Source organism: Echinops telfairi, unplaced genomic scaffold, assembly GCF_000313985.2.
Source record: "Echinops telfairi isolate 266 unplaced genomic scaffold, ASM31398v2 ScPeMD7_8;HRSCAF=38, whole genome shotgun sequence".
Classification (NCBI taxonomy): domain Eukaryota; kingdom Metazoa; phylum Chordata; class Mammalia; order Afrosoricida; family Tenrecidae; genus Echinops; species Echinops telfairi.
Genome location: NW_022103905.1, coordinates 5,920,928 through 5,947,241, shown reverse-complemented (window position 1 = coordinate 5,947,241; position 26,314 = coordinate 5,920,928). Strand labels below are relative to the sequence as shown.

The following is a 26,314-nucleotide window of genomic DNA, read 5'->3' as shown; positions in this document are numbered from 1 at the left end:
GCCAATGGTTACCATCCTTGCTGCTAACTAACAAGGTGGGGGATTGATTGATCCCGAGTGCCTTGGAAGAGAGGCCTGGTGACCTTCTTCTGAAAGACCACAGCCCTGGAGTACCCTACCAAGCCCAGTTCGGTTCTCATAGGCAGGAGATTGTCATGGGTGGCAATCAACTCAATGGCCATCATTGTATGGATCTTCTTAGGATGAGCTCCTGAACCATCTCGCGGCACGTGACTCTACATGCATCATGCTGAGTATTGGAGAGTAGGTCAAAGGGGCAGCCCTAACTTGAACAAGTCATACGGAATCACGCGAAACAAGTCCAGTGCGTATACGTGCCTTGTCCAAATAATTATGTTCTACAGCAATTTCTTGAAAGAAGAAATAGACAAAGTTTCCATACTCAATGGCATGAAGGAAGTGTGGCTCTGAAAGAAAAAAAAAAAAGGAAAACAAGCTGATTCTTCAAGGATAATTTAATTAGCATTAGACCCCCGGCAACTAGCTGTGACTGACAGATGGCCCCTAGTTCCCTCCAAGCCAACGAGAATGCCGATAGGCCAATGGCTGTGCGAAGTACCAATATGGGTGTGTTTAAGCTTCGGAGAGCCCAGGAGTCTTGAATGTCAGCTAATGGAGTGGAAAAGGGCCGACAGGGAACTGAACGACCACAGAGGTCCTTGTTTCAACAGATTTAGTCATTAACCTATTTAACTAGAGAAGAAAACCCCTTTCACTACGAATGAAAACAATCTCGATTTCTAAACTCTAAAGAGCAAAATGACTCAGCAGATAACAGGGTGATCCACCCTGGCTGTTAACTCTCCACGTTAGGGAGAGGCGCGGGAGCAGGTGGTATGACACGCATGTAGAGCTAGACAATTAGGTGCACCAACAATAATTTCTATTCTTTTAAATTTATTTTTTGGTCACTCATAATCAATCTGGGATGGACATATCCTTTGACATGAATATTGGCCTCAAAACAGTGTACTTGGACTTAAAAAAACCCATTAACAATATAAAGTCATGCACCGAATCCCCTGATGCCTTTGACTTCTGTTCCCACCCGCGCCATGCCCATTGTCCTTGGCCCTCCTAGACCGCTGCTCTTCAAAGGTACCTTTTATCCATTTGGAATCATATTTAATTGTGCGAAGAGCAGAGCCATCACCCAAGCTTCGATAAATCACAGCATCACTAGCCAAGAAGTCAGCCACTGTGGCGGAATACAGCTTCCCGTCTAAAACCAAAGATAGGATTTTGATGAAAACAGCCACAATTAGATAGCAGGTTACACCTGTTGGAATGCTTTCAGCTGCGATTTTTCCACGCCTACACAAACAAACCTCAACCTGATGCTTACAACCCACCTGTGACAGGTTGGCCCGTGCTGTTACCTAATTCTCCAAGTCACCTAATTCTACAGGTTGGCTTACGCATCAAAAAGTTAAGCCGTGTGTGCAGGGTCACTGGGTTAGCACATAACACACTGCCAGCACCCTTTTATTTTAAACGGAAACTTGCTCATTTTTCATTTTTCCTTTCTGGAAATGTGTTCATGGATCTTAGTCTTTGAAACACCTAGATCCAGGTGGTTATACAAGTTCTGAGCTGTGGTTTTCTCCCCTTTCAATTCCTTTTGCTCCTTCAATGCCATTAATCATTTCCTTTCATTACACTTAAGGATCTTACCGACAAAGAGGGCAATGTTGGTTTGTCTGGGATCAAACGGGCATCGTGCCAGGCCACTGATTTCTTCCCCATCGTACTCTAAGGTATTCAACTACAAAAGAAAAATAAACAGCTGGTGTCATATCTGTTCAATGCACCCGCTTGAAGGCAAACCTTATTTGGGCTGAAATTCTAAACATAAAATGCTGTCTTTATCCTTCCATAAACTAGATAACCAATTACTGGGTTAGGGCAGAAAGGTTTTCACTCTAATAGCATACAGCAAAGGAAGTCACGTTGACATAAACCAAAATAAAAACGCACATCCTATAAGACCTACTTACCTTGTAGTATCGACACATGGGGTTAAACGCATTGGTCCCACAGACAAAAACCATCTCATCGTTCCTCGGAACAAACACTTTGATAAAGTTGTGGCATTCGTCCTAAAAGAAAATAATGAGCATCTTCACGTTGGCCAGTCCACGTCAGTCTCTGAGATCAAACCCGGAGGGCGACAAATCCCACTTACCTTATGCTTGCCTTTCATAGCACAGTTCTCTCGGTCCTGCTGCTTGGATCGCCACGTCAGTTTCTGTATGAACCAAACAACCATCGAAGGTCAATGTTGAACTGGGGACAGTTTTGGAGGGAAGGGGGCCAGGGCTATAATCAATTGGACAGCTACCGCTGCTCACCTTTCTTGGTATGACCTCTGCTTTGGGGATTTCATTTAAGTTCACGGTATAAACTTGATCCCTGGTGGAAAAAAAGCACTAAGTCACATCATGCTAGTACATAACAATACTAACCTGCTACCTATTTTCTTTTTACAAATCTGCCGTTAATGTGGTTTGGGGATCTAGATTTCTCTTTGCCTCAAAGTCAACAAAGGGTGCTTTCTCATTAGCTAGTCATGTCTGTAGTTAGGGAGCATGAAAAGCTTTTCTCTCCAGCATAGGTCAAACTGCTACTTGGGATTAGCATCCTCATATTGCAAATATTTGCTTGAAAAATTTGCAGGGAAAAAAGGAACAGGTAAGATTGCGGGCCCCCCTGCGCTCTAGAAAAAGGAACACGCAGGGTGCATGATTTCTTGATGGCAGTAATAAAATAGCCCCGTGGAAGGCATCAGCTCTGTATTTTGTTCCTGGTACACAACACTGATTCTCTTCGCTGGATATTTTTGGCTACTTGCAATTTTTGATCACAATCACATATTAGTTTTTCATGAACTAGACACATTAATGCAAGCCCCAGAAGAGAAAAGAATTTTAATCTAATAAACCAACGAGAGGGAAATTACCTGCCAGCAATATAAAGTGTGTCTTGAATTTTCAACATCAGCTGAAAGTCCAGCCTGTGCTGCGATTCATTGCCTGAAGGGCGCCCCCGGAAAACCGGATATTGCCTTGAATCTGCAAGTAAAAATGGGCTACCCCATCAGTCAGGATTATGGAGCTGAAGAATCAATATACGGCATTGATTAGCTGTATATACTAGTTGTAGACGGGTTTTAACTAAATTTCTCTCTTAAGGTCTTGAATATAGATGAATAAAATATGGTGAATGTCAGCAAATGGGCTTTGTCTTTTAACTGGAGATACGCCACCTATATTTAGGTTGCTTGAGAAAAGAAAGTCCCTAACAAAACTCTCCCGCGTTCTCCATCCACTGGGAGATGATGTGGTGTGAACTGATGTGGTGCGAACTGACGTGGTGTGAAGCCACACAACCCCATTCACCCTCCAACAACAACAACAAAGCCTCAATGAATCGGTCTAGAGAGCCAAACCAAGTAAGCTCCCTTCTTGGAGAAAAAGCCTGTTCTCTGGGTTACTCACAGTGAGAGATGATGGTGTTCAGGGGTTCAATGTCCTCCGGGAAGCTGAGGGTCCTCCGCTGGGAAATCATAAGCAATAGCATGTAGGCACAGAGTAAGGGGAACTTCATGGTGGGCCAAGGTGAACTCTGAGCAGCCCCGCCTCAGAAATCCCAGGGAGCTACCTGGAAAACAGGAACCGCGGGGAAAGAGTCAAATGCTGTGAGCAAGCTCTGTCCACATTTATAATCAGCTCAATTTTCACCACCAGCTCCCTCCAGCACCCCCTCCCACCAGGAATACTGGCAGTGGTGGATGAGGTAGCTTTGAAAACCCAAGATGGCAGCGCTCCAGGCCTGAGGGGGAGCATCTGGTGAGCATATTGCATTTTTAGGCAAATTTGCAAGCGGCTGTGAGGTAACTACGCATGTCACCACAGCAAAATCACCAGAACCCCTAACAGGAAGGCTGCTGCCGTGGCAAGACGGTAGGCAAAGTTTGGGGTTTGAATATTCGTTAAACTCCAATCTTCACCCTCCCCCTCCGCCCCCCATCTTGAAAATGTCCCCAATCCCACTTATCTCTCTCTCTCCTTGATCACAAAATAATTAAGCTCTCTCACAAGTACCTAGAAGGTGGATGCCCATGCCCCTTATCAGTTCATTGCTGAAGCTACTGCTAAATCCACAGCTCAGTCCAAGCTTTTGCCTTCAGCGCCTTAGGAGAGTCCTAACTGCCCGATATTTCGAAAGGCCAACATGGAAGCCCTCATTGGCTTGAATGACCTTCAGCCAAGGTGAAAGGGAATGAAAAGAAATGAAGTGATTTTAGGAGACCCAATCAACCAAAGTGGGGCAGGGAAGAAGCAGTACAGCTGACACCGGCCACCGGGGAAGTCGAAATCATCACATAACACCATTTGGACACAAACTAATACCCTAAGTAGGCCCGGCTTCTCAGCTTGATTGAATGTCTGGGCTGTAAGGGGCCTTAGGGATCATCGAGTTCAACTGCCTCATTTTTTCAGAAGAGAAAATTAGGAGCAGAAAAATTAAGGGACTCGCTGAATTTCATGGCAAAAAGAACCTGGGGTGGCAGAATGGAATAGGCAGCGGGCTGAGAACCTGAAGCTTGGTGGTTGAAACGCATCCGCTGTGCCACAGGAAAAAGGCAAGACCGTCTGCTCCCGTACAGAGTGACACCCTCGGAAATGCCCCGGAGCGGTGCTACTCTGTCTTATAGGATCACAGCGAGTTAGAAGGAACTAGATACCCTGTTTCCCTGAAAGTAAGACATTCCCCCAAAATAAGACCCACTTACAGTTTTGCCTCTGACTGAAATATAAGGCCCCCCCCCCCAAATAAGACCTCCCCCAAAATAAGGCCCCCTGAAGCTACCGTAACTCTGGACTCTGGACCACAGCGGTAGGCGCCGCACAGCTCCCTGTTGGCCACAGCACAGCCGGAGCAGACAGGAAGTGTGAGGTCTCTTTTAATAAAACAATAAATGTGCACTGTATTCTCCTTCATGGAAAAATAAGACATCCCCTGAAAACAAGACCTAGCGCATCTTTGGGAACAAAAATTAATATAAGACACTGTCTTATTTTTGGGGAAACAGGGTAGCAATGGATGGAAGTTAGCGTAGAGCCCAGACCCACAACATCTGGGTCCCCATGGCAGGCCCTTTGCATCAAATTAGCCAAATCAATGCAATGGCTTGTTTTTCTTCAAGAAGGTAACATCACAAAATATTTGAAGGGAGGGTGATACGTTCAGTATTCCATGGAGGTGATGGTTTCACAGCTGCATACATAGGTTACATTTGATCAACTAGAGCACTGAAGTACTGTATATACTCAAATATAATCCAGCCCGAATATCAGCCCAGGCACCAAATTTTACCACAAAAACTGCATTAAAAATGTGCCGAGAAACTCAGCTTGTACGCGAGTATATATGGTATGTGTACTTTTATTATATCAACTACATCTCAAAAAAGCTACAGAAATATTTTTTAAGTAGCAGTACCTGCACAGTCATGAAGTTGCAATCATTTAAAGAATTTATTTTCTTTTTAAAAAAGAAATCACTTTATTGGGGGCTCATACAACTCTTATCACAGTCTATCCATCCATCCATTGTATGTCAAGCACATTTGTACATTTGTTGCCATCATCATTCTCAAAACATTTGCTTTCTACTGGAGCCCTTGGTATCAGCTCCTCATTTTCCCCCTCCCTCCCCACTCCCCTCTCTCTCATGTGCCCTTGATAATTTATAAATTATTATTATTTTGTCATATCTTACACTGTCTGACGCCTCCCTTCACCCACTTTTCTGTTGTCCGTCCCCCAGGGAGGAGGTTATATGTAGATCCTTGTAATTGGTTCCTGCTTTCCACCCCACCTTCCCTCCACCCTCCCGGTCATTTTAAGGATTTTTAAGTGTGGATAATCTATTAGAATAATACATTAATTCCCTGGTGAGCCAACAGGATTGATACCTTTGTGAAACTATGATGACTCAAATTTGCCACGGATACCACTCCTTCCACATTCCAGATGCCACTGCTAGCTAGGTGTCTGAACAGTGAAACACTCAGCTCCGTCCCCACTCTCATCACCTTAAGAGCTTGAGAAGAAAGCTTGAGAACCCACTTAAAGTGGAAGGCAATCCAGCTGTCCAACTGTGGTCTTCCTGTACATCTGAGTCTATTTCATGTCACGCAGTCACATGAACACACATGCATGCTCTGTGATGCTCCAGTTATTGTTCTTTATGACCAAAGCGGAGGCCAAGCACAGGTGACATTTTGAATCCTACTTTTGCAAGGAGAGGGTCCTATTTCAACCAAACCATCTCACTGATTGAAGTCAATATAAAACGCCCTCCGGAAAACATGAGAGAGGGAAGTGGAACAGCGTCATGGTGCACCCGAGTTGAGAATGTAGAGTCTGGTGTTAGTCTAATTTGAATTTGACTGTCGTTCCACCAAGGCTGACCTGATTGCCTGTTGAGGACAGGCTCCCAACAAGCTGTCGAAGCATGAGTTGTTGTTTTCCATCTTTCAAATATGGACAACACTATCTTCTCTGGTGGATGAGTGCTTGGCACACAGTGGATCCTGAATGAAAGTAGTTCTCAACAACTTCTTACGGGAGAAGCCTAAGAGTGGGCAGTGTGGCTTAAGAGTCCACGTAGAAGAGATTCTAAAATATAAAAATGTTATGGGGCAAATCATTTGCTTCTTGACAAATGAATAGTCATTTTAAAACAGTAAGGGTCAATTCTTAGGATATATTTAACTGTTGAGCGCATTGTAAAACAATCACCAGTAATTCAAGATTTTCATTCTAGTGTTTGCCAGATGGCAAAAAAAGGGGGCTTCAAGAAGTTTGTGGAGAAATTGTATTATGTTTTCACTCTATTTTTCCACGAACTCTTTGAAGCCCTCTTGAATGTTTAACTCTTGTAACAGAGTGACCACTTATTTAGTCTTTTGACCGTTTTCCCTGAAGCACTATCTTCCCATCTTCCTTCCCCACAGTGTTGCCATTTATAGAGAGCCTGAGAAGCTGGAGCCTTATAAAAATATGGAATTTGCCTTTGAGCATTCCATTCTGCTAGGCCATCAACCCTAAACTTCATCTTCTCTATGAAAGTCACGGATTTTTCTACTGGGTACCTGGTAAACACACAAACAAGACCAATGAAAGATAGCTCTGCGATTCTTCCCCAGGATAGGTGACTTCGCGCTCCTCACCAGGTAGGCGGAGCTGTGTTGCTCCAGAGAGAAATGCTGGGGGCCCCTTGCCAGCAAGAGCATCTCTCACAGCCGTGACCTGGCATCGAGGCCGAGGACAGAATCTCTGCTGACTCACTGGCGAGCTATCATTTCCTATAACTCATGCATCCGACACACAGAAAGCAATTTCTCGTCACCCCCCGTCTAACCTTCCAAAAATAAAGTAACACCACTAACTGCTTCCTGTTCCTGCACAAAGCCATATTACGAAGAATTAAAAAATAAAAAACCCTACTTTCAGGTCTTGCCATAGAATTTATAAATAAACATACTGAATGTTATGCTTATATCAAAATCAGGATGAAAGGGGGCAGGAAGAATCTGGAAAGGCCTGAGAGAAATGTACTAGGAGGGGATTTATTTATGGGCCAACCCCTCAGACTACATTGCTCTTATTTTATTTAAGGAAGGACTTCAGGAGGGTAGAGTTCAGTTAAATCATGAGAGGAGGTATGCTGAATAAGGGCAAGGCAAGAAACAGAACCAACTTTTGGTAAAACCCTCAACCCTGAGGTAATAAAAATATGAGTTCAAACTTGCTCATGTCATTTATTTATTGGCTCTGGGACCTTATTTAACTCAACTTAACCTCTTCATGCCTTAGAATCTTCAACTGTAAAACAGAAATAACGGTCATTAATATGTCCGAAGCGCTGCTAAGGATTCAATGAGATAATTGAGCATTCTACTCCAGCACATGGCCCACCATCAAACTTTAGTATATATTAATGAGTACCACATGACTATATCACTGTTCCATCTTAAAAGCTGGGAGGGAGGAATGTTAATCTTCATATAACTATTGGCTAACAGCTTAAGTAGTCTAACATAAAAATTACAGTACATACACCTAGAATCTTTAAATGCCATGACGTTCGCTACAGTGATAGTCGAAGATTAGGTAGGACTTCATACTAGCAAATGCCCACAGGAAAGGGGAATGGCACTACCTTCATGTGTCAATTTTTAGTAAGGGGCTTGCCTGCTTGAAGTTACTTTGAGTTGGAGAGATGTTACTTGAGTAAGTATATTTGGTCATTTTCAATATTATATATGGATTTCTCTAAATTCTTGCTATTGAGGCCTCAATGCTATAAAGAAAGCTAATTAAAGGATTTAAAACTTGAATGGCAAGGTCCTGGAGAGAATACAGGTGTAAATAAAAAGCCCCTCATTTAACATTTGATGCTCTCTTGAAGCGTTTTCCAGCTTTAAACCACATAAATTCAAAAACAAGATTTCACCATCTCAATTTGAAGACCAACCAAAGAGGAAGCATCCTAGTAAATATTCGGAGATTCAAATTTGGACATCTGAACTCCTAAAAGAGCAGGGGATTCTGATGTTGGTTGGTCCCTACAAAGACTCCCACCTGGCCCCTCATAAGCGCACTTCCCCATTGGAGGGTTATCACACTTTCTCACGTCAGCTGATTACAGAGAAGTTGATCCAAGAGCCCAACAGAAAGTAAATGTTTAGAAAATCATGATAGCAACATGTGTACAAATATGCTCGATACAATTGATTCTATGGGTTGTTATAAGAGCTGTAAGAGCCCCCAATAAAATGATCTTTTAATTAAATAAATATTTTTTTAATAACGAAAAATAATAAGGTAAATCTCCTTTGCAGAAAGGTCTTATCATCCAGAGCCAATACTTTTTTGCATAAAGCATTCTGCATTAAATTAGAAAATACTTTACATTCCGCCCCCCCAAAACAAAACAAAACAAAACAAAAACATCAACAACAAAAAATCCAGAGATAGTAGAAACAGGTTCCCAATTGTTTATCATGCCCAAGAAAATAGAACAACATTTGACTATTTCACCAGCCAACTGCAATCTACTAAAACAGTATCAAATGCAAGTACTGCAAGTAGAAAGATCAGTAACTGAAACTTCTTAATAATTGTGTTTAGTGCCAAATTGAACACAATGGAAGAGAAGACTGTAGAACTACAAGATTCAGTGCTTCATTATTATAAGCTATCAAATGAAACACGCAGCAAAAAGGTTGGAAAACAGACTACATTTGAAGAACAGCATAGTTTAAAAGAGATCATGAGAAACACAGAGACCTGATGAAAAGGTCTAACATGGATGTAATTGGAGTCCTTGAGAGTCAAAAGAGAGAGGGCAGAAGCAATATCTGATAAGGTGATGCCTTCTTTTTCTTTTTTCACAACTGACAAAAGACCATAAGGCACACATTCCAAAAACTCATAAATATCTAAATCCAAAGAAAACTGAACTCAGATACGTAGATGATAGTCAAATGCTGAAAACGTAGACAGATTTTAAAAGGTTCAAAGCAGAGAAGAAAGCGCATTCAAAGGATCAACCATAATACAAGAGTAGACTTATCAAGAAGAACATTAAAAACAAGACTATAAAATGGAATTTTGGAAATGCTAGAGAATATAAACATAATAACTTACCAGCCTAGAATTACACCGCCAGTGAAATAGTCTTCCAAAGGAAAGGGGGAACAAGGAAGTCTTAGGCAAAAGCAAACAAACAAAAACCTAAGAGATCTGTGTTGCCGGCGCTCCTGAACAAGAGGTGATACGGGAAGGGGTTCACTGGGCAAGAGCAACTATGAGTGAAGCTGCTGCAGTGCGTTCTTTGTGGGGTCATCGCATCGGGACCACATTTGAAATGAATAAACCCGAGAGGAATCATCATCTAGTCTTTGCAGCCCAGACAGCTACGTTACTGCAAAGGATAAGGATCCAGGATCTAGTAAGCTAAGGGTTCTCCAGCTCAAAGAATATCAGAAGCTAACATTCCTTTGAAGGCTCTCTTCTGCGGATGCTCGGTTTCGAAGCAGAGATGGTCAAAGTCCGATACTCCATCTATTCCGGGTTCTCAGAGTGGTGCTGGTGCCTCCTAGTCCTCCAGTGAATATTTCGGAACCAGAAGCTCTTAGGAACATTTGAAATGTTTTCTTATTTGAAGTGCTCCTTGTCTTCATTCTCCTACCCCTTTACCCATCTTCCTGAATACCCCCTTGGTTGTCTCCCACTCATTTTTCACAGAGCAACAGGCACTGTCTTTTTATAATCTAAAGCTCCAACCCTTTCCCAAACTCCCTGCTGTTGTGCGTGTGATGCAGCCCACATTCTTATGACGGCCTTTACACTTTTCAGGTTCTGAGGTCTTGCTTTCTGGTCTCTTCTTGAATCCCTCGTTCCTTGTCCTTGTGATTGTGTCCCCACCTTGTCACTGTTCCTGGCTCCAAGGTTTGCCATGCTACTTACTAGAAGCAAGGCTTTCTTTGCTCCTGGTTTCTCTGTATACGTTGCCTCTAATGCCTCCCGTCTTTGACCTAGTTCAGTCTAAAAACCAAATCCACTGCCCTTGAGTCTACGCTGATTTCGCAGCAATCACACAGGACAAAATAATACTACCCCAAAGAGCTTCCAATGCCGTAAATCTTTACAGAATCAGACTGTCTCCCATGGTGGGTTCAAAAAGCCAGTCTTTCAGTTAGTTAGGAACTTAAGGAGAGTATTCCTGGGCCACCATGGGCTCTCGCTCAAATTTAGTTCTCCCACTTTTTCAGAGCCGTGGGAAGTCTTTATTCATTTCCTTGGGGCAAACACATTTTAATTATCAATACTTAGCACAACTGTGAATTAACTGCAAATGAATGAATGAACAGAAGAACTAGTCCTGTGTCTTGGATCAACATACACCCTGCTGAATAGTTCAGGGCAAAATTAGCGTTTTTGGATTGCAGTGTAATTTAGATCTGGAAAATACTTTGAATAAATAATAGCGACAGAAAACAGCGAGCCCAGGTAGGATGGGAACCCTAGGTTCAACTCTTCAGCATTGATAGTTTCAAGGAGAGCAGCATGGGGGAAACTAGAGCTGCCATGTGGGAGGCACCATTCACCCGGTGGTCCGTGGAACCCAGGGAGTCCCATTCCCCCTACAGTCATTGAGAATGAGGGCTCCCGGTGTGAAGAATTAAGTGTACTGCCTGAGAGCCTCACACGACCAGGTGGAAAGGGAGTTGTGGGTTTTAGATTGATAGATTGATGGAGAAGCCAGGTAATGGCTATTCCTGGGAGTCTACCAAGACTCAGAGACTTGTAATTGAAGGTCATTAGAAAATAAAGGTTTAGGGTTATACACCATTGACGTGTCCAGATTCTAAGGGGTGTGTTTTCTGTTAGGCTTGGGATTTTAATCTGTAATCAGTGTCCATATTTAATGAGAAGTGATATGATAGCTAGGCTGATGATATTATCTTTGGAGCATAAAGACATTTTCCTATCTTCCACAAGCAAGTAAGAAGGGATGATAAATGATCACTGGATACATATAGATTCCCAAACTGGAGCCAGGCATTCTGCCCTTTCTGAGCACCGGGAATAGTTCCTTGCTCTCAGGGTCACCAATGCCTCTTGACTGATGAGGTCTTTTGGGGTAGTGCAGGGGAGTGAAATCACTTACAGGGCTCTTATGGCTGTTTTAATTCCCTTCAAACGACTGAGTGAGAGCATGCAAACAAAATATGTAAGACTGTATCAGGGACGTGGTCGGAGTGGCTCTCCCCTGTCCTTCACAGGTCACATGAATGAACCTTTCTGATTCTGTTGTGTCAGCAGGACATCAGCTGGGTGAAGGCTGAATCAAGTGGCGGGGACAACATTCACAGTGGTTAATTATCAATTTCCATTCATAGAAGAGCCCCAAATGGTTCTTCCTCTCCACTGAGCAGCCAGAGGGAACACGGATCTCAAAGTCAGAGGTCATTCAGCCCTCTTTCCTGAAAGTAAAGGAGGAAATACTTGTTCAGACGTGTCACCTGAATGCCTCTCTTGCAGGAGAGGGAGGGGGAGCAGAAGTAGATGTTCCCTGAATGGGAAGAAGTGGAGTTCATTGGGGAAGGGGCATGTGTGTTATGTCTGATCTCCAGATACACAGCGGGAACGGGGAAACCGACTCCACACCCGCCCAAGGCTAATTTAGATGAAACAGAGGTCAGGCATGCCTCCATCCTCCAGCCTTCTTTATCCTACTCTGACAGCAACGCTCCCTTCCACAACCCTCAACTTCGCTGCTATGTTTAGCCGGCCACTTCTGTGGCCACATGGAACCCATAGACAGTACTCACAATTAGGGGAGTTTAGGAGGGAAGTTCACAGGCTACAAGTCAAGATCAGTAATATCATGGATACAGTTCTTTCATTCGTAGGACTTCTTCTCAGCCTGCCAGTAGGTACACCTTTCTCTGGCCTTCAACTTCTCAGTGATGCAGCCTGCTCAGGCAAGGCTTATCGTGCTCCTGGAGCACCGATAGATTCCCAAAGGGAACCCCACTCTACAAGCCAGCCTCTTGCCTGAAGATGGCTCACTTTTATTCATCCAGTGGTGCAGTGGACCTGGACTTGGAATGATCTGTGGGCTGCATTGTGTGCTGCTGTCTCGGTCCACGTCTCCATGCAGAGATCTCTGACACACTCCACTCTTGATTGTTTTCTCTAGATGGACATGGGAGTCTTTGTTCCTATCTCTGAGATGCTTTACTTTACACCCAACGGTAATACCTAGGTGCTGCTATTTACTGGTCATGGAACTGTGGACACATTATTCAACTTCTCGAAGTCTCAAGTCTTCGAGGTTGATAATAGTACTAGTTACCAGAATGGTGATAAAATGAAGCAATCTCTATAAAGCACTTGGCTAAAGCCCCTTGCACATGGTAAGAATCTAATCATTTTTAACAACCATAATAGTTATTATTTTTATTCATAGTTGAGGGCATATTTGGTCACTTGGCCTTTAAATCTGATAGTCATCCTAGATTTCGTCCTTTCTCATATACTCTTTCTAATCTGTCAGTACATCCTATTGATCCGTCCTCACCATCCCGGAATCAACTCTTAACTGAGTTCTGTTCTAGAGTAATGGTCCATTCGCCACAAAGCTACCAGAATGATCTTTCCAAAGACAAATTGTGTCAGGTTAGTTCTCTCCCTAAAAATCATTCAATAGCTTCTGATGGCCTATATGATTCAATCTGAATTCATTTCCAAGATTTTCAAGCCCCTACAGTCTAATTCTGTTGTACCTATTGATACGTTCCCACCTTAATAACATTCCAGTGTCTCTGCACACTCTGTTTTTCTGTCTAATATATTCTTCCTGGAAAGGCCCTACTTCTATGCTCACAATTTCCCTTTCTCCATTTACTGTCCTCTTCCTTCCACCCCACACCCATCCCCCCAGCCTGTAGTTCTGTAGTTCTGACCCTCCCTGACAGGGCGGGCATTCTTCCAGTACAGACCTTCACACTTCACACAGTGACATCATTTTGGTCTCTGCATGTTTTCTCTGAGACTGGGCTGCTTACAGAACAAACTACATCTCATCCATCCTCTTTCTCCCCCAAACAAGGCCCAGGGACGGACCACGTAGGAGTGCTTCAGGAACTCTTTAAAGAATGGATGAAGAACTAATAAGGGAGGAAGTGCTGGCTGAGACGGTCATGGCCCTTGGGCCACATGGCAATGGGCACTTGCCTTCTACCTCCTCCAGTACCTATGGGTCTGCACTCTCTCCCTCAGCCTTGGTGGGCGTCCTCAGTGCCCCCAGGTGCTGCAAGACCTAAGCTTTTTTTTTTGGTAACAGATGTCTCTTTTCACACCTACCCACCATCAACAGACTGCTCTTTGATCCAGGGGAGATGGGTAGCAGAAGCTTAAAGGAACACTTGATTGTTGTCAGCCCCCCCTCCCCCACTGAAATGCAAACTCATTTTACAGCTTTTCACAAACAAAGAGATGAAAAGCCAAACTCTACTTGAGATTGACAAGCAGGGTATATGGAACTGGCATAGAAGAAACCCTATTTGGCCTTGTTACTACCCCAAGAGGGGGGGAAAACAAACAAACAAACAAACAACTCAGCTTATCCAATGGCTGGCTGATGCCTGAGATTCGGCAATGAGAAATTATTTTCTTTGGCTGAGGGCTTTTCCTCCGGTTGTAACGCCAGCAGTGCTAGAGTGTAACACAAGCCAGAAATCAGTAATACAGCTCTCGGGTCATTTCTTGGCAGTAGAAGAGAAAGGGAAGGGGCAGGAGTTGCCATGGGATGGAGAATAGGGCAGGGTGCGGATGTGGAAACCTACTGTTTGCTTTATTAATGCTTGGCTTTTATAATCAATGTCTTCCTAAAAGTTGTTTATTTTAAGCATATCAGGAGAGCTGGCTATTTAAAGGAGCTTTCTGCAAATTGCAGCAGCCTTCATACGAGGTTTCCACTTTTAAGCCTGGCTTTTCTTAGGAAAAAGCATACCAGAACTGTATATCTGAATCACTAATGTTTCTGGTAAAATATTAATAATTCAAATAAAAAGAATTAAGACTTAACTTAAAAGGAATGGGGCAGGAAGGGGCAGAAGCAGGCTCTGCCAAATCCCCAGCCCAGCTGAGCAGGGACTCTAGAATCTGACCTCTGATCACAACCACGACTCCCGAGAACACGCGCTAGCGAAACCTTCCCTGCGAGTTTTTACCTGTCCTCCGCCTCAAATTGGCTCACATGCTCACATTCCGCGGGACGAGGGAGCGAGGCTCACTTCCCCTGAAGCTCTCTGAAACGAACCAAGGAGAGAGTGGGCACCATATCGCAGCAGAGTCTGCTCTCCAGGAGGACAAAACGCAACCCAGTCTTGAGCTCCAGATGAGAGCTGGCTTGGTGGAAGCACTAAACGTAGGACCCTGGCACAATGGAGAAAGAAATAAGCTAGATCGTAGCAGGTGGTACTGGTGGGGGTGCCTGCAACAGTCTCTCCTCTTTTCCGAGAAGACTGAATGGAGGGCTGCCAAGGTTAACGAACGAACGAGTGGCAAAAGCAATGAAAAGCCTTTTCCTCTGTTTATTGCTTCCACACTAGGCACACAGATAGTCCCAGCCAGGCCAGGCTGCTCCCATCGGGCCCCACAGGAAGTGGAGCCATTCCAGACCAAGGAAGAGTTCAAGGGTCCAAGGGATGGGGTGAGGTGGCAAAGGGCTCCGTCTGTCATGGGAAAATCGTGTGCTTCTACCAGATGACCTGTCAGGGCTGCCATATGGTCCGTGTGTGACATTCTCTTTGGGATAATAGCGCCTGGGCTCGTGCCTGGTTCTGTCCTCTGGGCTGGGGTGACCGGAGTAGTGTGTTTGTTCGGATTCTACTGACATGTTCCATGCAGCTTCTGATAACCGCCATTGGTGGCTGCTTTAGATTTACAAGGACCAATGAAAAAGAAACACACAACCGTCCCCCCAAAGTCAAAGGATCCTTAGGCAAGGAAGGACGGAGGATGAGTTGCTGATACTATTCCTGCCTGCCAAATGGGAGATCAAAAGCAGACATCCAGAGACCTCTCATCCAAGAATGGTAAGTCAGTGTAGAACCCAGATCTCACGGCACAGCTCAGTGATCTGAGTGTATCATCGGTGCCAGGAACCATGGGAATTTGCTCTGCATTATGGAGCTCATGTCTTCATGCTTTATATTCTGCAAACTACCTCATCAGAGAATCCCAGGTGATGTCATCCTTTTACAAAGCTGTTGACAGATTTACACGCAGCTAAAACAACACTGAGAAAGGAAAATGGCCTTTAAAGCGTTTTTGGAAGCCAAGAATTCCTGGGCCTGCACTTGTCTCATGGACCGATGCAGTCAATTGGAATACTACGGATCTTAAAGTTTCATGTTAGTGTCTGGGGGTCTTCAAATCTTACACGCAGCCATCTATGATAAAATGTTTGGTCTTTATTTAGCCAGAACAACAATAACAACAACAACAACAACAAGAAGACCCTAAGGATCAGAGAAGATGCTAGACTACAGGACTGTCGACATGAACCATTACCTAGTCTATCCCAAGGCTTGAAGAACTAGATGACAACTGGTTCCCCCACGGGTGTTCGGATCAGGAACAAAGCAGACGCATCCTGACGAGCCAGGCAGAAATGTGGAACAAAGGTTGACATTCTTTAGGAATCTAGCCCTATGGAGGCTGAAGGAGTAAACAAGACTCCGTCTTCAGTTAACTCTTCAAACTCTGAATGGAAACTGTCCCCTACAGTCACCTTTAGACAGAGTAACAGTCTAGACCAAAGAGTAGAGATGGGTACCCTGTAACTGGTGCAAAAACAAAACTCATACATCAACCCAAAGAAAGGACAGCGATTGTGAAAGTGCAGATTAGAGGGTTGGGGTGGGGGCACGGGGGTGAAACACAGGGACGTGCACACCGATCAGAAGGCACAGGAGTCCCACTCCACGTGGGGCAGGTGCACATCACTACTGCCCCGGAGGCTAGAAACAGTGGGGTCGGACTGGGTTCTGCTGTCTATATTGTCGCCAAATATCAATGAAATAATAAGAACCAAAAGACGTCCTGGCCCCCAAGGATGGTCTCAGAGAGCTTTCATTTGCAAACCTTGACCACACACAGTTGCTCGTCCGTGGTAAACTCGGGGAGCCAAGGCAGGATTACCGAGGGTTCAGAAGGACCCGAAGCACCGCCGTGCCTGGTACTGATCCATCCATAAGGACATGTGGTTCTGACTTCGTTTTTAAAATTGTACTTCCTGGGGGAAGGGTCAAAGTGCACAGGACCCTGTACGGTTCCTGCAACTTCCTGTGGATGCAGAGCTATTTCAAAGTGAAGACATTTCTTAAACTGTATTTTGTCCTACTGATGACAAGGAAGCCCCTGGGGAGTTAGGTGTGACCCAGCCAGTCAGGATTGAAAAATGAAGCTGTAACCAGAAAGGAGGAAAATAAAAGGCAATACTGAGTTTTACGGCTAGTAAAAATTCTGGGAGGTCTCAGCCTGAGGCTGGATGGCAGCACCTGGGAGTCACCTGCCAGAAAGGTGTGGGCCCCAGACCCGATCCACCATGAGCTTTTGAGATTTGTGTCCACAGAGGCCAACAGGAGTGTAGGTGACTTTGTGCAAAATCTTAGGCTCGCGATGTTTGATGTTGACTAAATTCAGTCAGCTAAGACCTAGAGTGGTGGTTGGCTGTTGTGAGATGTTAGTGAGTCTGCTCTGACAGAGCCACACTGTGTGGATCAGAACGGAACACTGCCCTCTCACAATTGTTATGTCTCAGGACGTCGTGTGTGGCCGCCACAGTGCTGATGCTTCTTGAAGAGGGTGTGAGAAAAGTCTCACCCCTTCTGCCTTCTTTCTTATCGCAGATGGGACAGGGCTGAGGCCATGAGCAGTCAAACACAGTGGTTAGGAACATACGCTCTGGTCCCAGGTGGCCTAAGTTGGAGGGCCAATTTTGCCACTTAACCAGGTGTTTGACCTTGGGCAAACAACTCAACTGTTGTGTCCCTCAGGGATGTACGTTGGGAATAAAAATTACAGTTCCCTCATAAAGTTGCCATGAGGATTGAACGTGTTATCTGAAGGTGTAGAAGCACCTATACATAATTGCTACCATTATGATGGTAATTGCTGTTAGACTGTGGGGGGACCCGGAAGCTTACTTGGAATCAAAGACTCACCTTGGAGATAAATGCTGCGAGGTTCTAACACCGTGGCTAGAGATCATTATGCTTCCAACATTATATTACCTTTATCTCTAATTTTCTTTCCTACCCTGTGAATCACCTCAGGGGATGTTAATCTTGCCCTGGACACCAAATGCACCTGGAAATAACAGAGCATTAAAAAAAAAAAAAGCCAACTACAGAGTTCAGCAACCATGACAAATTCAGCCCACCTCCTCCAGCTTCCTCTTCCTCGTCTGTAAAGGGAGAAGTGGGAATTAGCCTCTGGGACCCTTCCCTAAAGCATCTTCAAGGTGTTCCATTTTAAGATGCCCAGTTTGTGCCTGGAGAGCAGGAGGCTCCTTCCAAAAGCAAAACGATTCTCAGCGCAAACTTTTTGGTACAGCATTGGCGTTGCCTAGGAGACCCAGTGCGTGTGCTCCTCTGAACCCCAAGACAGAAGAGCATTGTGCTCACAGCCTCTGAGCTGCAACGCCAAACCACAAATAGATCTTACAGTAAAATCCGAGTGATGTGCTGAAGACTGAATGAGTCTCTACCGGCATTTATGAATGAGGACTTGGCATTCTTAGAGTGTCCCAGATGAAGCAGGCAAGGGTTAGGTTTTCTCTCCACTACCGTGTGGCCTGAAGAGAAAAACATCACCATAAATACCACCTCTGGCTCCCCCTAACCACGGGACAAGGTGGTCCGGCCCTTTGTAGGCAGTTCCACGAAATCACTGCCACGGGCTTCTTCAGATTGTATGATACGTTCATGGGAAACCCGAGTCACATACACCCAAGATCTCTAAACCTCTTAGTCCCTCTCTGGTTTCAACTGTTCTCAGAGCTGATGGATATATTTTATATAATTCTTCTATGTTGTGGGCAAGAAATCAGAGCCCCTCGCCTCTCAGGGATATTCTCCCCAAGACAAGCTTAATACTGGAACTTCAAATTTTTCTGGTGTCTTATGATTTTCAATGCAAAACGTGCTTTTTTGTGCCTTGCCCATTCGGGTTCACAGTTCAGGGCAGGCACGCTCTCCATTACACTTTATGTCAGCTTCGCAAGGAAGGTCGGCCTCTCTTTCTGGTTCTTTCCATACCTTGAGCACCCACCACGGTGTTCAGCACCTCGCGTCTGCTTAGTAAATGTTTGCTGAATTAGTCAGTGAGTGCGCCTACTTCATGAACTCAAGAAGGGTTCGAGACTGGATTGTCTGGAAGAACCTTCCACGTCATCCACAACCGAGTCTACTACACTGTTGAGGAGTCTCTGCGTGGCTCAAAACAGATGTGCCCAGACAGAAATCAAATCTCCATTCTGCAGTGAAACCCAGCAGTGGTCTCCCAAAGCTGGGGCCCGAGAGGGCTCAGGGGACAACACTAGGGTAGCTAGTGTCCTAACACTGTAAGTCTGGCTGTCTCGTCCCATCGAGAGCTCAGCAAGGAACTGCCTTCTTCTGCTTCTCTGTCTCTGCAAGGGTTGCTTCCACCCGCCCCCACGCCCCCCTACGATGCCCATCACTCTCCTGTTCCTCCTCTGTTATCACTGCTAATCAGAAACCATGCCCAATGGGACCTGGTTTCCCTTTTTCTATCCACCCCCGCCCCACACACACTTCCCCTTCACCAAAATCAGGGCTCACCTGTTGCTATACACATAGCACACTATTGGGTTTCCCTATATTCTTTCTCCCTCACCCCCCTCTCCACCCCACGTCACGATGAATCCTTTAAGTACAGGAACTGTCGGTTTTATAAGAAGATTCCAAGGAGAGTAGTTGGTGCCTAGGATTTCCAAAGTTTGTTGTTGTGTTGTGGAACAAATTGTGTACAATCTTGTATCTTAGCATGCAAAGGGAGGGGAAGAAATCCCCAACAAGTATTTTCCCACCATTGGTCAACTTCATACTGTGAATTCCCCAGTGCCAGGGGTAATGAACACGGGTACATACCAGCACATCAGATTATGCTGCAATGTGGGTCGATCGCATTCTCTCACTGCAGATGTGACCACAAGGAAGCCTTGGGCTCCCATTGATTTTTGTAACCATGAGGATGGGCTGGGCGTGCATAACTCAATGACATTCTCTGGCCCATTTTCCACACTGAGCAATGTCTTACTTTGTGAGGCTTAAGGTGTAGTGGTTACGTGTCCATCTGTTGTTGTTTTTTTAATCGTTTTATTAGGGGCTCATACAACTCTTATCACAATCCATACATACATCAATTGTGTAAAGTGCATTTGTACATTCATTGCCCTCATCATTCTCAAAACATTTGCTCTCCACTTAAGCCCCTAGCATTAGGTCCTCATTTTTGAAAGTTGCATTTTTCATCGTTGCTACATCACACCCTGCCTGACTGGCTCGTCTCCTCCCTGAGACCCCTCTGCAAGGTGATCTCCATTGGCCTACAAATGGGCTTTGGGTCTCAACTCTGCACTACCCCCCTCATTCACTATGGTAAGATTTTTTGTTCTGATGCCTGATAACTGATCCCTTCAACACCTTGTGATCGCACAGGCTGGTGTGCTTCTTCCATGTGGGCTTTGTTGCTTCTAAGCTAGATGGCCTCTTGTTTCCCTTCAAGCCTTTAAGACCCCAGATGCTATACCTTTTGATAGCCAGGCACCATCAGCTTTCTTCATTACATTTGCTTATGCACCTGTTCGTGTCATCTGTTAGTCACAAGGCCAGCATTGTGAAACCCCCTGGGCTCGGTAGGAGAAAAATAAGGCTTCCATTCTCGGAAAGAGTTATAGTTGGGAAACCAACAGAGGCAGTTTGACCCTGTCCTTAAAGGGTCACTATAAGTCAGAATTGACCTTATTGCAGTGAGTAATTTTTTAGAAGATTCTATACTATTCATAGAAAATACACTGAGAAAGTAGGAATCAAGGAAAATACTGTCACAGACATGCAAACAGGACAGCTAAACCCCTCAGGGCCAATATTGAGAGTAGTGATATCAGGAAGGTAAGGGGAGAAAGGGAGGGTGGGGGGAGAAAGGGAGAACCGATCACAAGGATCTACATATGATACCCTCCCAGGGGGATGGACAACAGAAAAGTGGGTGAAGTGAGACATCGGTCAGTGTAAGACAAGAAAATATAATAATAATTTATAAATTATCAAGGGTTCATAAGGATGGGGGAGGGAGAGGGGAAAATGAGGAGCTAATACCAAGGGCTCCAGTAGAAAGCAAATGTTTTGAGAATGATGATGGCAACAAATGTACACGTGTGCTGGACACAATGGATGGATGGATTGAGAAAGGAGCTGTATGAACCCCCAAATAAAATGATTAAAAATAAAATGAAATTTTAAAAAGACATGCAAAAGAATGGGCATTGGTACAAAGATGAGAGGGGGTGTCAGGGACGCTTTCATTTTCACCACTTGCTCTTGTGGCACACGTGCAGCTCTCTGATACCAGATAACCAGGTGTGGGTTTTTGTGTTGTTGTTGAAAGGAAAGGAACTTTCCTGTAAAGGATCTAGGAACAAGGTCATGAGCAAGGAGCTTGAGCAGGCCCAAGAATAAAAGACAGAACCTCGAGGATTCTCAACCTGTGGGTCGCGACCCCTTTGGGGATCGAACGACCCTTTCCTAGGGGTCGCCTGAATCATAACAGTAGCAAAATTGCAGTGAAGAAGTAGCAATGAAAATACTGTTATAGTTGGGGGTCATGACCACATGAGGAACTGTACTGAAGGGTCGTAGCATTTGGAAGGTTGAGATCCACTGCTCTAGGGCTCTTTCAAAGTAGTCCTGTCTCTACTGAGCTGCCCAGGGTGGACGGGTGGGAGACCAGCATTTCTCATGTTGTCCACATTGAAAGTCATACAGAGACCTCGGGTTGATGTCAACCTAATACGCAGAGGCGACAATGAACACAGATACAACCCTCAACTCCACCTGGAGCACACTGGGCCAACACCTGCACCCTAGGGTCTGCCGCATTGTGTTGGCTACATAGTTTATAATGGCTGTAGCGTATAACCTGCCCCCGCTCCAAAATGAGAGAGAAGTCATAGAGGCCACTCTGAAGGCGGGGGCAGGGTCCTCCACCAGAAGGGCACCCCTGCGTGTGTGATCTTTTACAGCCTTCCAGACTCCCAGCATGGCTTGTCACCTTGCTTCTGAGGTGAGGAAAGAGGGGGCACAGTTTCTGACTACCTCCCTATGGTTTTTAAAAGGGACAAGTGAGAAAATGCGAGCAAAAATACTGCGTGAATTGTAAACGTGCTATACAAGCGTGAAGAAGTAGTATTATTATCGGCGCTTATTTTAGTCACAGCTTTGCATCAGCACGGTGTACTGACACGGTTTATTCCTTTGCTCAAGTCCATAGGAGCATTCCTGTTTCCGCAGTTAGCGCTTTTTCTCCAGTCACCAGGCCCAAAGGACTCCAGCTCATCTCTTCTGCTCTGTGCTCTGTCTTCAATGTCTTCCTCAAAAACTCTGGCCAACAAGTTCCTAAGGCACATTCCTAAACAGCCCTTAGGACCCAAGGCAGATGCCATCGCCCATGCGATGCCTTTCCCTGATCTGCATTCCCAAACACTCCACCCCTTTCTATCAGGGATTTGCCATCGTGGGGAACACCGCCCAGCTACTTGACTTTCTGACGAGACTGTGAGTTCTGGGAAGGCCAGACTTAGGACCCGTTCATGGAAATAAGTTCACAGACCAATTCACGAACTATTCATTTCCTAAGAAAGCATTTTCCCAGCACACCGGTAATAGTATGGGATAGGAACATGCTGGAGACTGGACAGTGAGAAATGAGGAGATCCCACCACACAGGACTGAATGGAAGCCATGTTGAAGGCACTAGACATTGTGCCCACCCCCTGCGGGAAGCTGTCACAAGTTTTCCAGTCTCACAGATGAGCAAGTGAAGAGGCAATGTGTCTTTGGTCATAAAACTCAATGGTGGAGTTAGTCAGGTGGACTCCAGGGTCTGGGGTCTCCAACACCACACCAGGAAGATGGCAAGTGGGAAAGGTCAAGCAAGCATTCGTAATTGGCTGAATAAACATGCTGCTACGTTTGCTAGCCTCATTTTACTGCTGTTTTTGGGAGACGGGAAGGTCCCACACCTAGAAGTCTTGTCTACACTCCACCCTCAGCCTTCTTACTTCAGTGGCAAATGAAAGAATAGCACTAGATGAAGTTATGCGTCCCACCCCAGCAGACCCCAATGAGATGGCAGAAGAAGCATCGGTGCAAGAAACCTGAGGAAGGAGTCACGCGATGGTGGACATGTTCTCTACACACCTGCAATAAACATCCTTGTACAACCCACTGAGGGAGAATGATGGGGCTTTCTACTCCTGTAGAGAGCTTCAGTCTCTGAGACTCACGGGGGCAGTTCTACCCTGTCCTATAGGGTCGGCCTCCACTTGAAGGCAGTGAATTTGGAATTGTGGCATAACTCAAGGAGGAAACGGGCTTTTCTTTAAGAATTTTCTGGCTCCACTACTCATTAGCTACCGTGAACTCAGAAAATTACTGCACCTTGCATCTGTATAAAGGGGGTAATGATTGGATCTATCTAAATGGGTTACTTTGAGGGTTACAGACTTCAGTGTATCACAGACCTTTTAAACAATGCCAAGCAAATAATGAGTACAATAAGTGTTCACTGTAATTATGGTTATTGCTATGAAAATTATTATGAGCATCTCTCTGCTTTATTTCTCTCCTATGTCCACAGCTGTCATGTGTTCTAGCCATTTCTGACGACCACCTCTGATGACTCACTACCTTTTCCTGTGTTATGACTTCTCTCTTGTTAGTCTTTGGAAGACTGAACAAGGAAACTGCTGTTGAAATGATTTCTCTTTTCCTGACACACCTGAATCAACCACTCGGCAATCAAGAAGGATTCTCATAAGTAAGGCAGTCAGCACATTAGAAGTTGAACATTTTCCTAGTAGAAATCTATCAGATATACTTAAGAATATTATTATTTTGAGATGCATCATTCACTCAAGTCAAACCTCTAGTCTTTACCTCAATAAAAAGAACAATGGCACAGATAATTAAAAACACTGAGAGCTGGCTTCCTGGGGTGGTCTGAGTAGAGGAAGGAAGACTGTGAGATTCCCAGTAGTGGAATAATTAGTTCAAGAAATACTGGTGTGACTTCTTTGTTTGGGGGAATAATGGATTGGGTCATATGGAAAATTCTATAAATTCTCAGTACTCTGGAAAGTGGGGGAGGGGGAAGACCAGTACGATATGCTAGTTTAAAAACATGGTCCGTGATTTTTTTTAATACTCCTTTCACTTAGCAGCGGTGTACATATTATCTTCTTGAAACTGGGCAACGACTGCTTGTGTCATAAGCATAATGGATATAATGTTATTCTGGTTTCTGGGCTGAAGTTTTAATAAACTGGTAGCTTCTACTTCCTATGTCTTAGGGCATATTCTTGGAACTCAGCCACCGTAGAATGAGGAAGCTGGAGCTTCCTGTGGAAAGGCTTTCAGGAAGAGGACAAGGTAGAGAGGAAGCAAGCCCTGGGCTTTGAGCCCTAGCTGAGCTCGCTACTGGTCCAAGGGAGCCCACCAGGTGAATGCAGCAGCTTAGATGTGCTTCCCCCAGCTCCTGTGAAGGCACCCTCGTTGGTACAGTGTGGTTCAGAGATGAGTCTTCGTGGGGAGCTGGGCTCAACCTGCAGATACATGTCCTACATAATGATGGCTATTGTCTTAAATGTTCGATTTTGGGATGGTTTGTCATGCAACGTAAGAACTGACATGTTCTGTGTGGGTGGTAATTATTTCATAGATCCTTTAAAATACTGCCCGCATACTGAAATGTTCCTTCCTCTGCTCACTTCTCCTAGTGCAACGGGAGCCTGAAATGACCTGTCAGAGCTGAGTCTATTGCCGAGACACAGGGAGCTTTTGGTGAGAATGGAGATGCGCTAACAATTCCCCAGTAGCAGTCTTCAGATTGTCTTTCCATGTGTCAAGCAATGCCATGCTTGTCCATAAGTGTCTTGTCCTGGTCTCTTAGAAAGTCAGGCTGCTTGCAAGAAACCGAAAAAAAGATACCAAAGAGATACAACTTTGTACTGCTTCAATGGATGTTTTTACTTTTAATAGAATGAATAGATATTTAACACTAGTAAAGTTAGTTGTGATGGCACCAGTATATTGCTCCTAGTAAGGTAAATCCATTCAAGCACGTCAGAAAACAATCTGGAAATGTATATAGCACACATACTCACATCCATACATACCAATGAAACTATTCCTTGATCTCGTAATTTCATACTTTTGATCATTTATCTTAAGTAAATCATCTAAACTAGAAGAGAAAAGGAAGCTTACTAGAGTATGGTTCATGATATAGCCCTTAAGAATGATGGCGAAACAATTTTTAAAGGAAGCAAACCTAGAGAAGTTGTTGGAATGAATATATGAGACCATCCTTGTGGGATATTACATACTCATTAAAATGATAACAATGAAGACGAGTAACTCTTACCTTATAATGTAATACTAAGTAGAATATAAAACTTTATGTTCACTGATCGCCAGTTTATAAAAACAACTGTATAGACAGACAAAGGATATAAAGGAATAGATAGAAAGAAAAGAGTTATTAATGGTGTTTTTTCCTTCTTTAAAAATCCTTTGTGTTTTTTCGTTTTTGTCTTCATATTTAAAATAGCAAAGTTGAAGAGATCCTCCATTAAAGAAGTCACATTTCTTCCTAAGTAAACCTGGAATTTTGTAGGTGAATTTAGTTATTGCCCTTATGTCAACAGAGTGAATGCTAATACTTGGATTCTGCTAACAGTGGCATATGCTTCTTCAAATATATAGCTAATTTTAGCTTTCAGATGGGAACTTGTAGAGAATAAACTCTTATCATTTTATATGTCATACGTATACTCTAGGGACTCAGTAGGAGAAAAAAATGGAGGTAATTTGTATATTTCAGTTAAACTATCATATTATAAGTTTGGCTTTTCTTCTCTCTTATTCCAACCTGTTTCCTCTTAAGCTTCCAAAATATAAAGTGCTAAAATAAAATCAGTGACAACAATGTCTATTTTTAGAGTGAACTTTAATCTGATTCTCACAACGATCTAAGCGAAATCAAAATCACTGTTATTCTCCTGCTGCGGGTGATAAAGCAACTGCCTTTTTGCATCAACAATGAAGAATGACAGTCACAAAGGAGAGACGTGAATGTGCTTAGACTCCTCAGTGGCCAAATGCCCACCAGGAAAAGCAAATGGAAAACCGAAGTCATTGTGGACGTGTATATCTAAAGCACAAAGCAGTTTCATCCGGTTGTTGACACTTGGCATTAATGTCTGTACCAGGTTGAACACCAAACAAAAGCCATGCCCATTGTAGTGGAGGGAGCTGATTGCAACTCACAGCGATCCTATAGAGCAGAGTTGAACCGCACCATAGGGTTTCCATGGTTGTAATCCATGGAGAAGAAGC

General features: G+C 44.3%; 1 protein-coding gene across 6 annotated transcripts in view; it reads right to left on the bottom strand.

The window, feature by feature from the left end:
* Nucleotides 1-26,314, bottom strand: part of SEMA6D (semaphorin 6D) — a 58,524-nt gene that overhangs the window by 9,483 nt on the left and 22,727 nt on the right. For 5 of the 6 annotated variants that reach the window (XM_004709411.2, XM_004709412.2, XM_013006361.2 and 2 more), the window contains exons 2-9: nucleotides 3,519-3,681; nucleotides 2,981-3,092; nucleotides 2,373-2,433; nucleotides 2,207-2,269; nucleotides 2,019-2,120; nucleotides 1,696-1,786; nucleotides 1,124-1,243; nucleotides 340-428 (exon numbers count right to left, since the gene is read on the bottom strand). In XM_004709411.2, the coding sequence (XP_004709468.1) occupies nucleotides 340-428; nucleotides 1,124-1,243; nucleotides 1,696-1,786; nucleotides 2,019-2,120; nucleotides 2,207-2,269; nucleotides 2,373-2,433; nucleotides 2,981-3,092; nucleotides 3,519-3,627 (747 nt within the window). In that variant the 5' untranslated portion in view covers nucleotides 3,628-3,681. Of the gene's footprint in view, nucleotides 1-339; nucleotides 429-1,123; nucleotides 1,244-1,695; nucleotides 1,787-2,018; nucleotides 2,121-2,206; nucleotides 2,270-2,372; nucleotides 2,434-2,980; nucleotides 3,093-3,518; nucleotides 3,682-6,500; nucleotides 6,518-26,314 lie in introns of those variants that run through there. The other variant, XM_045286521.1, reaches the window with a different exon arrangement.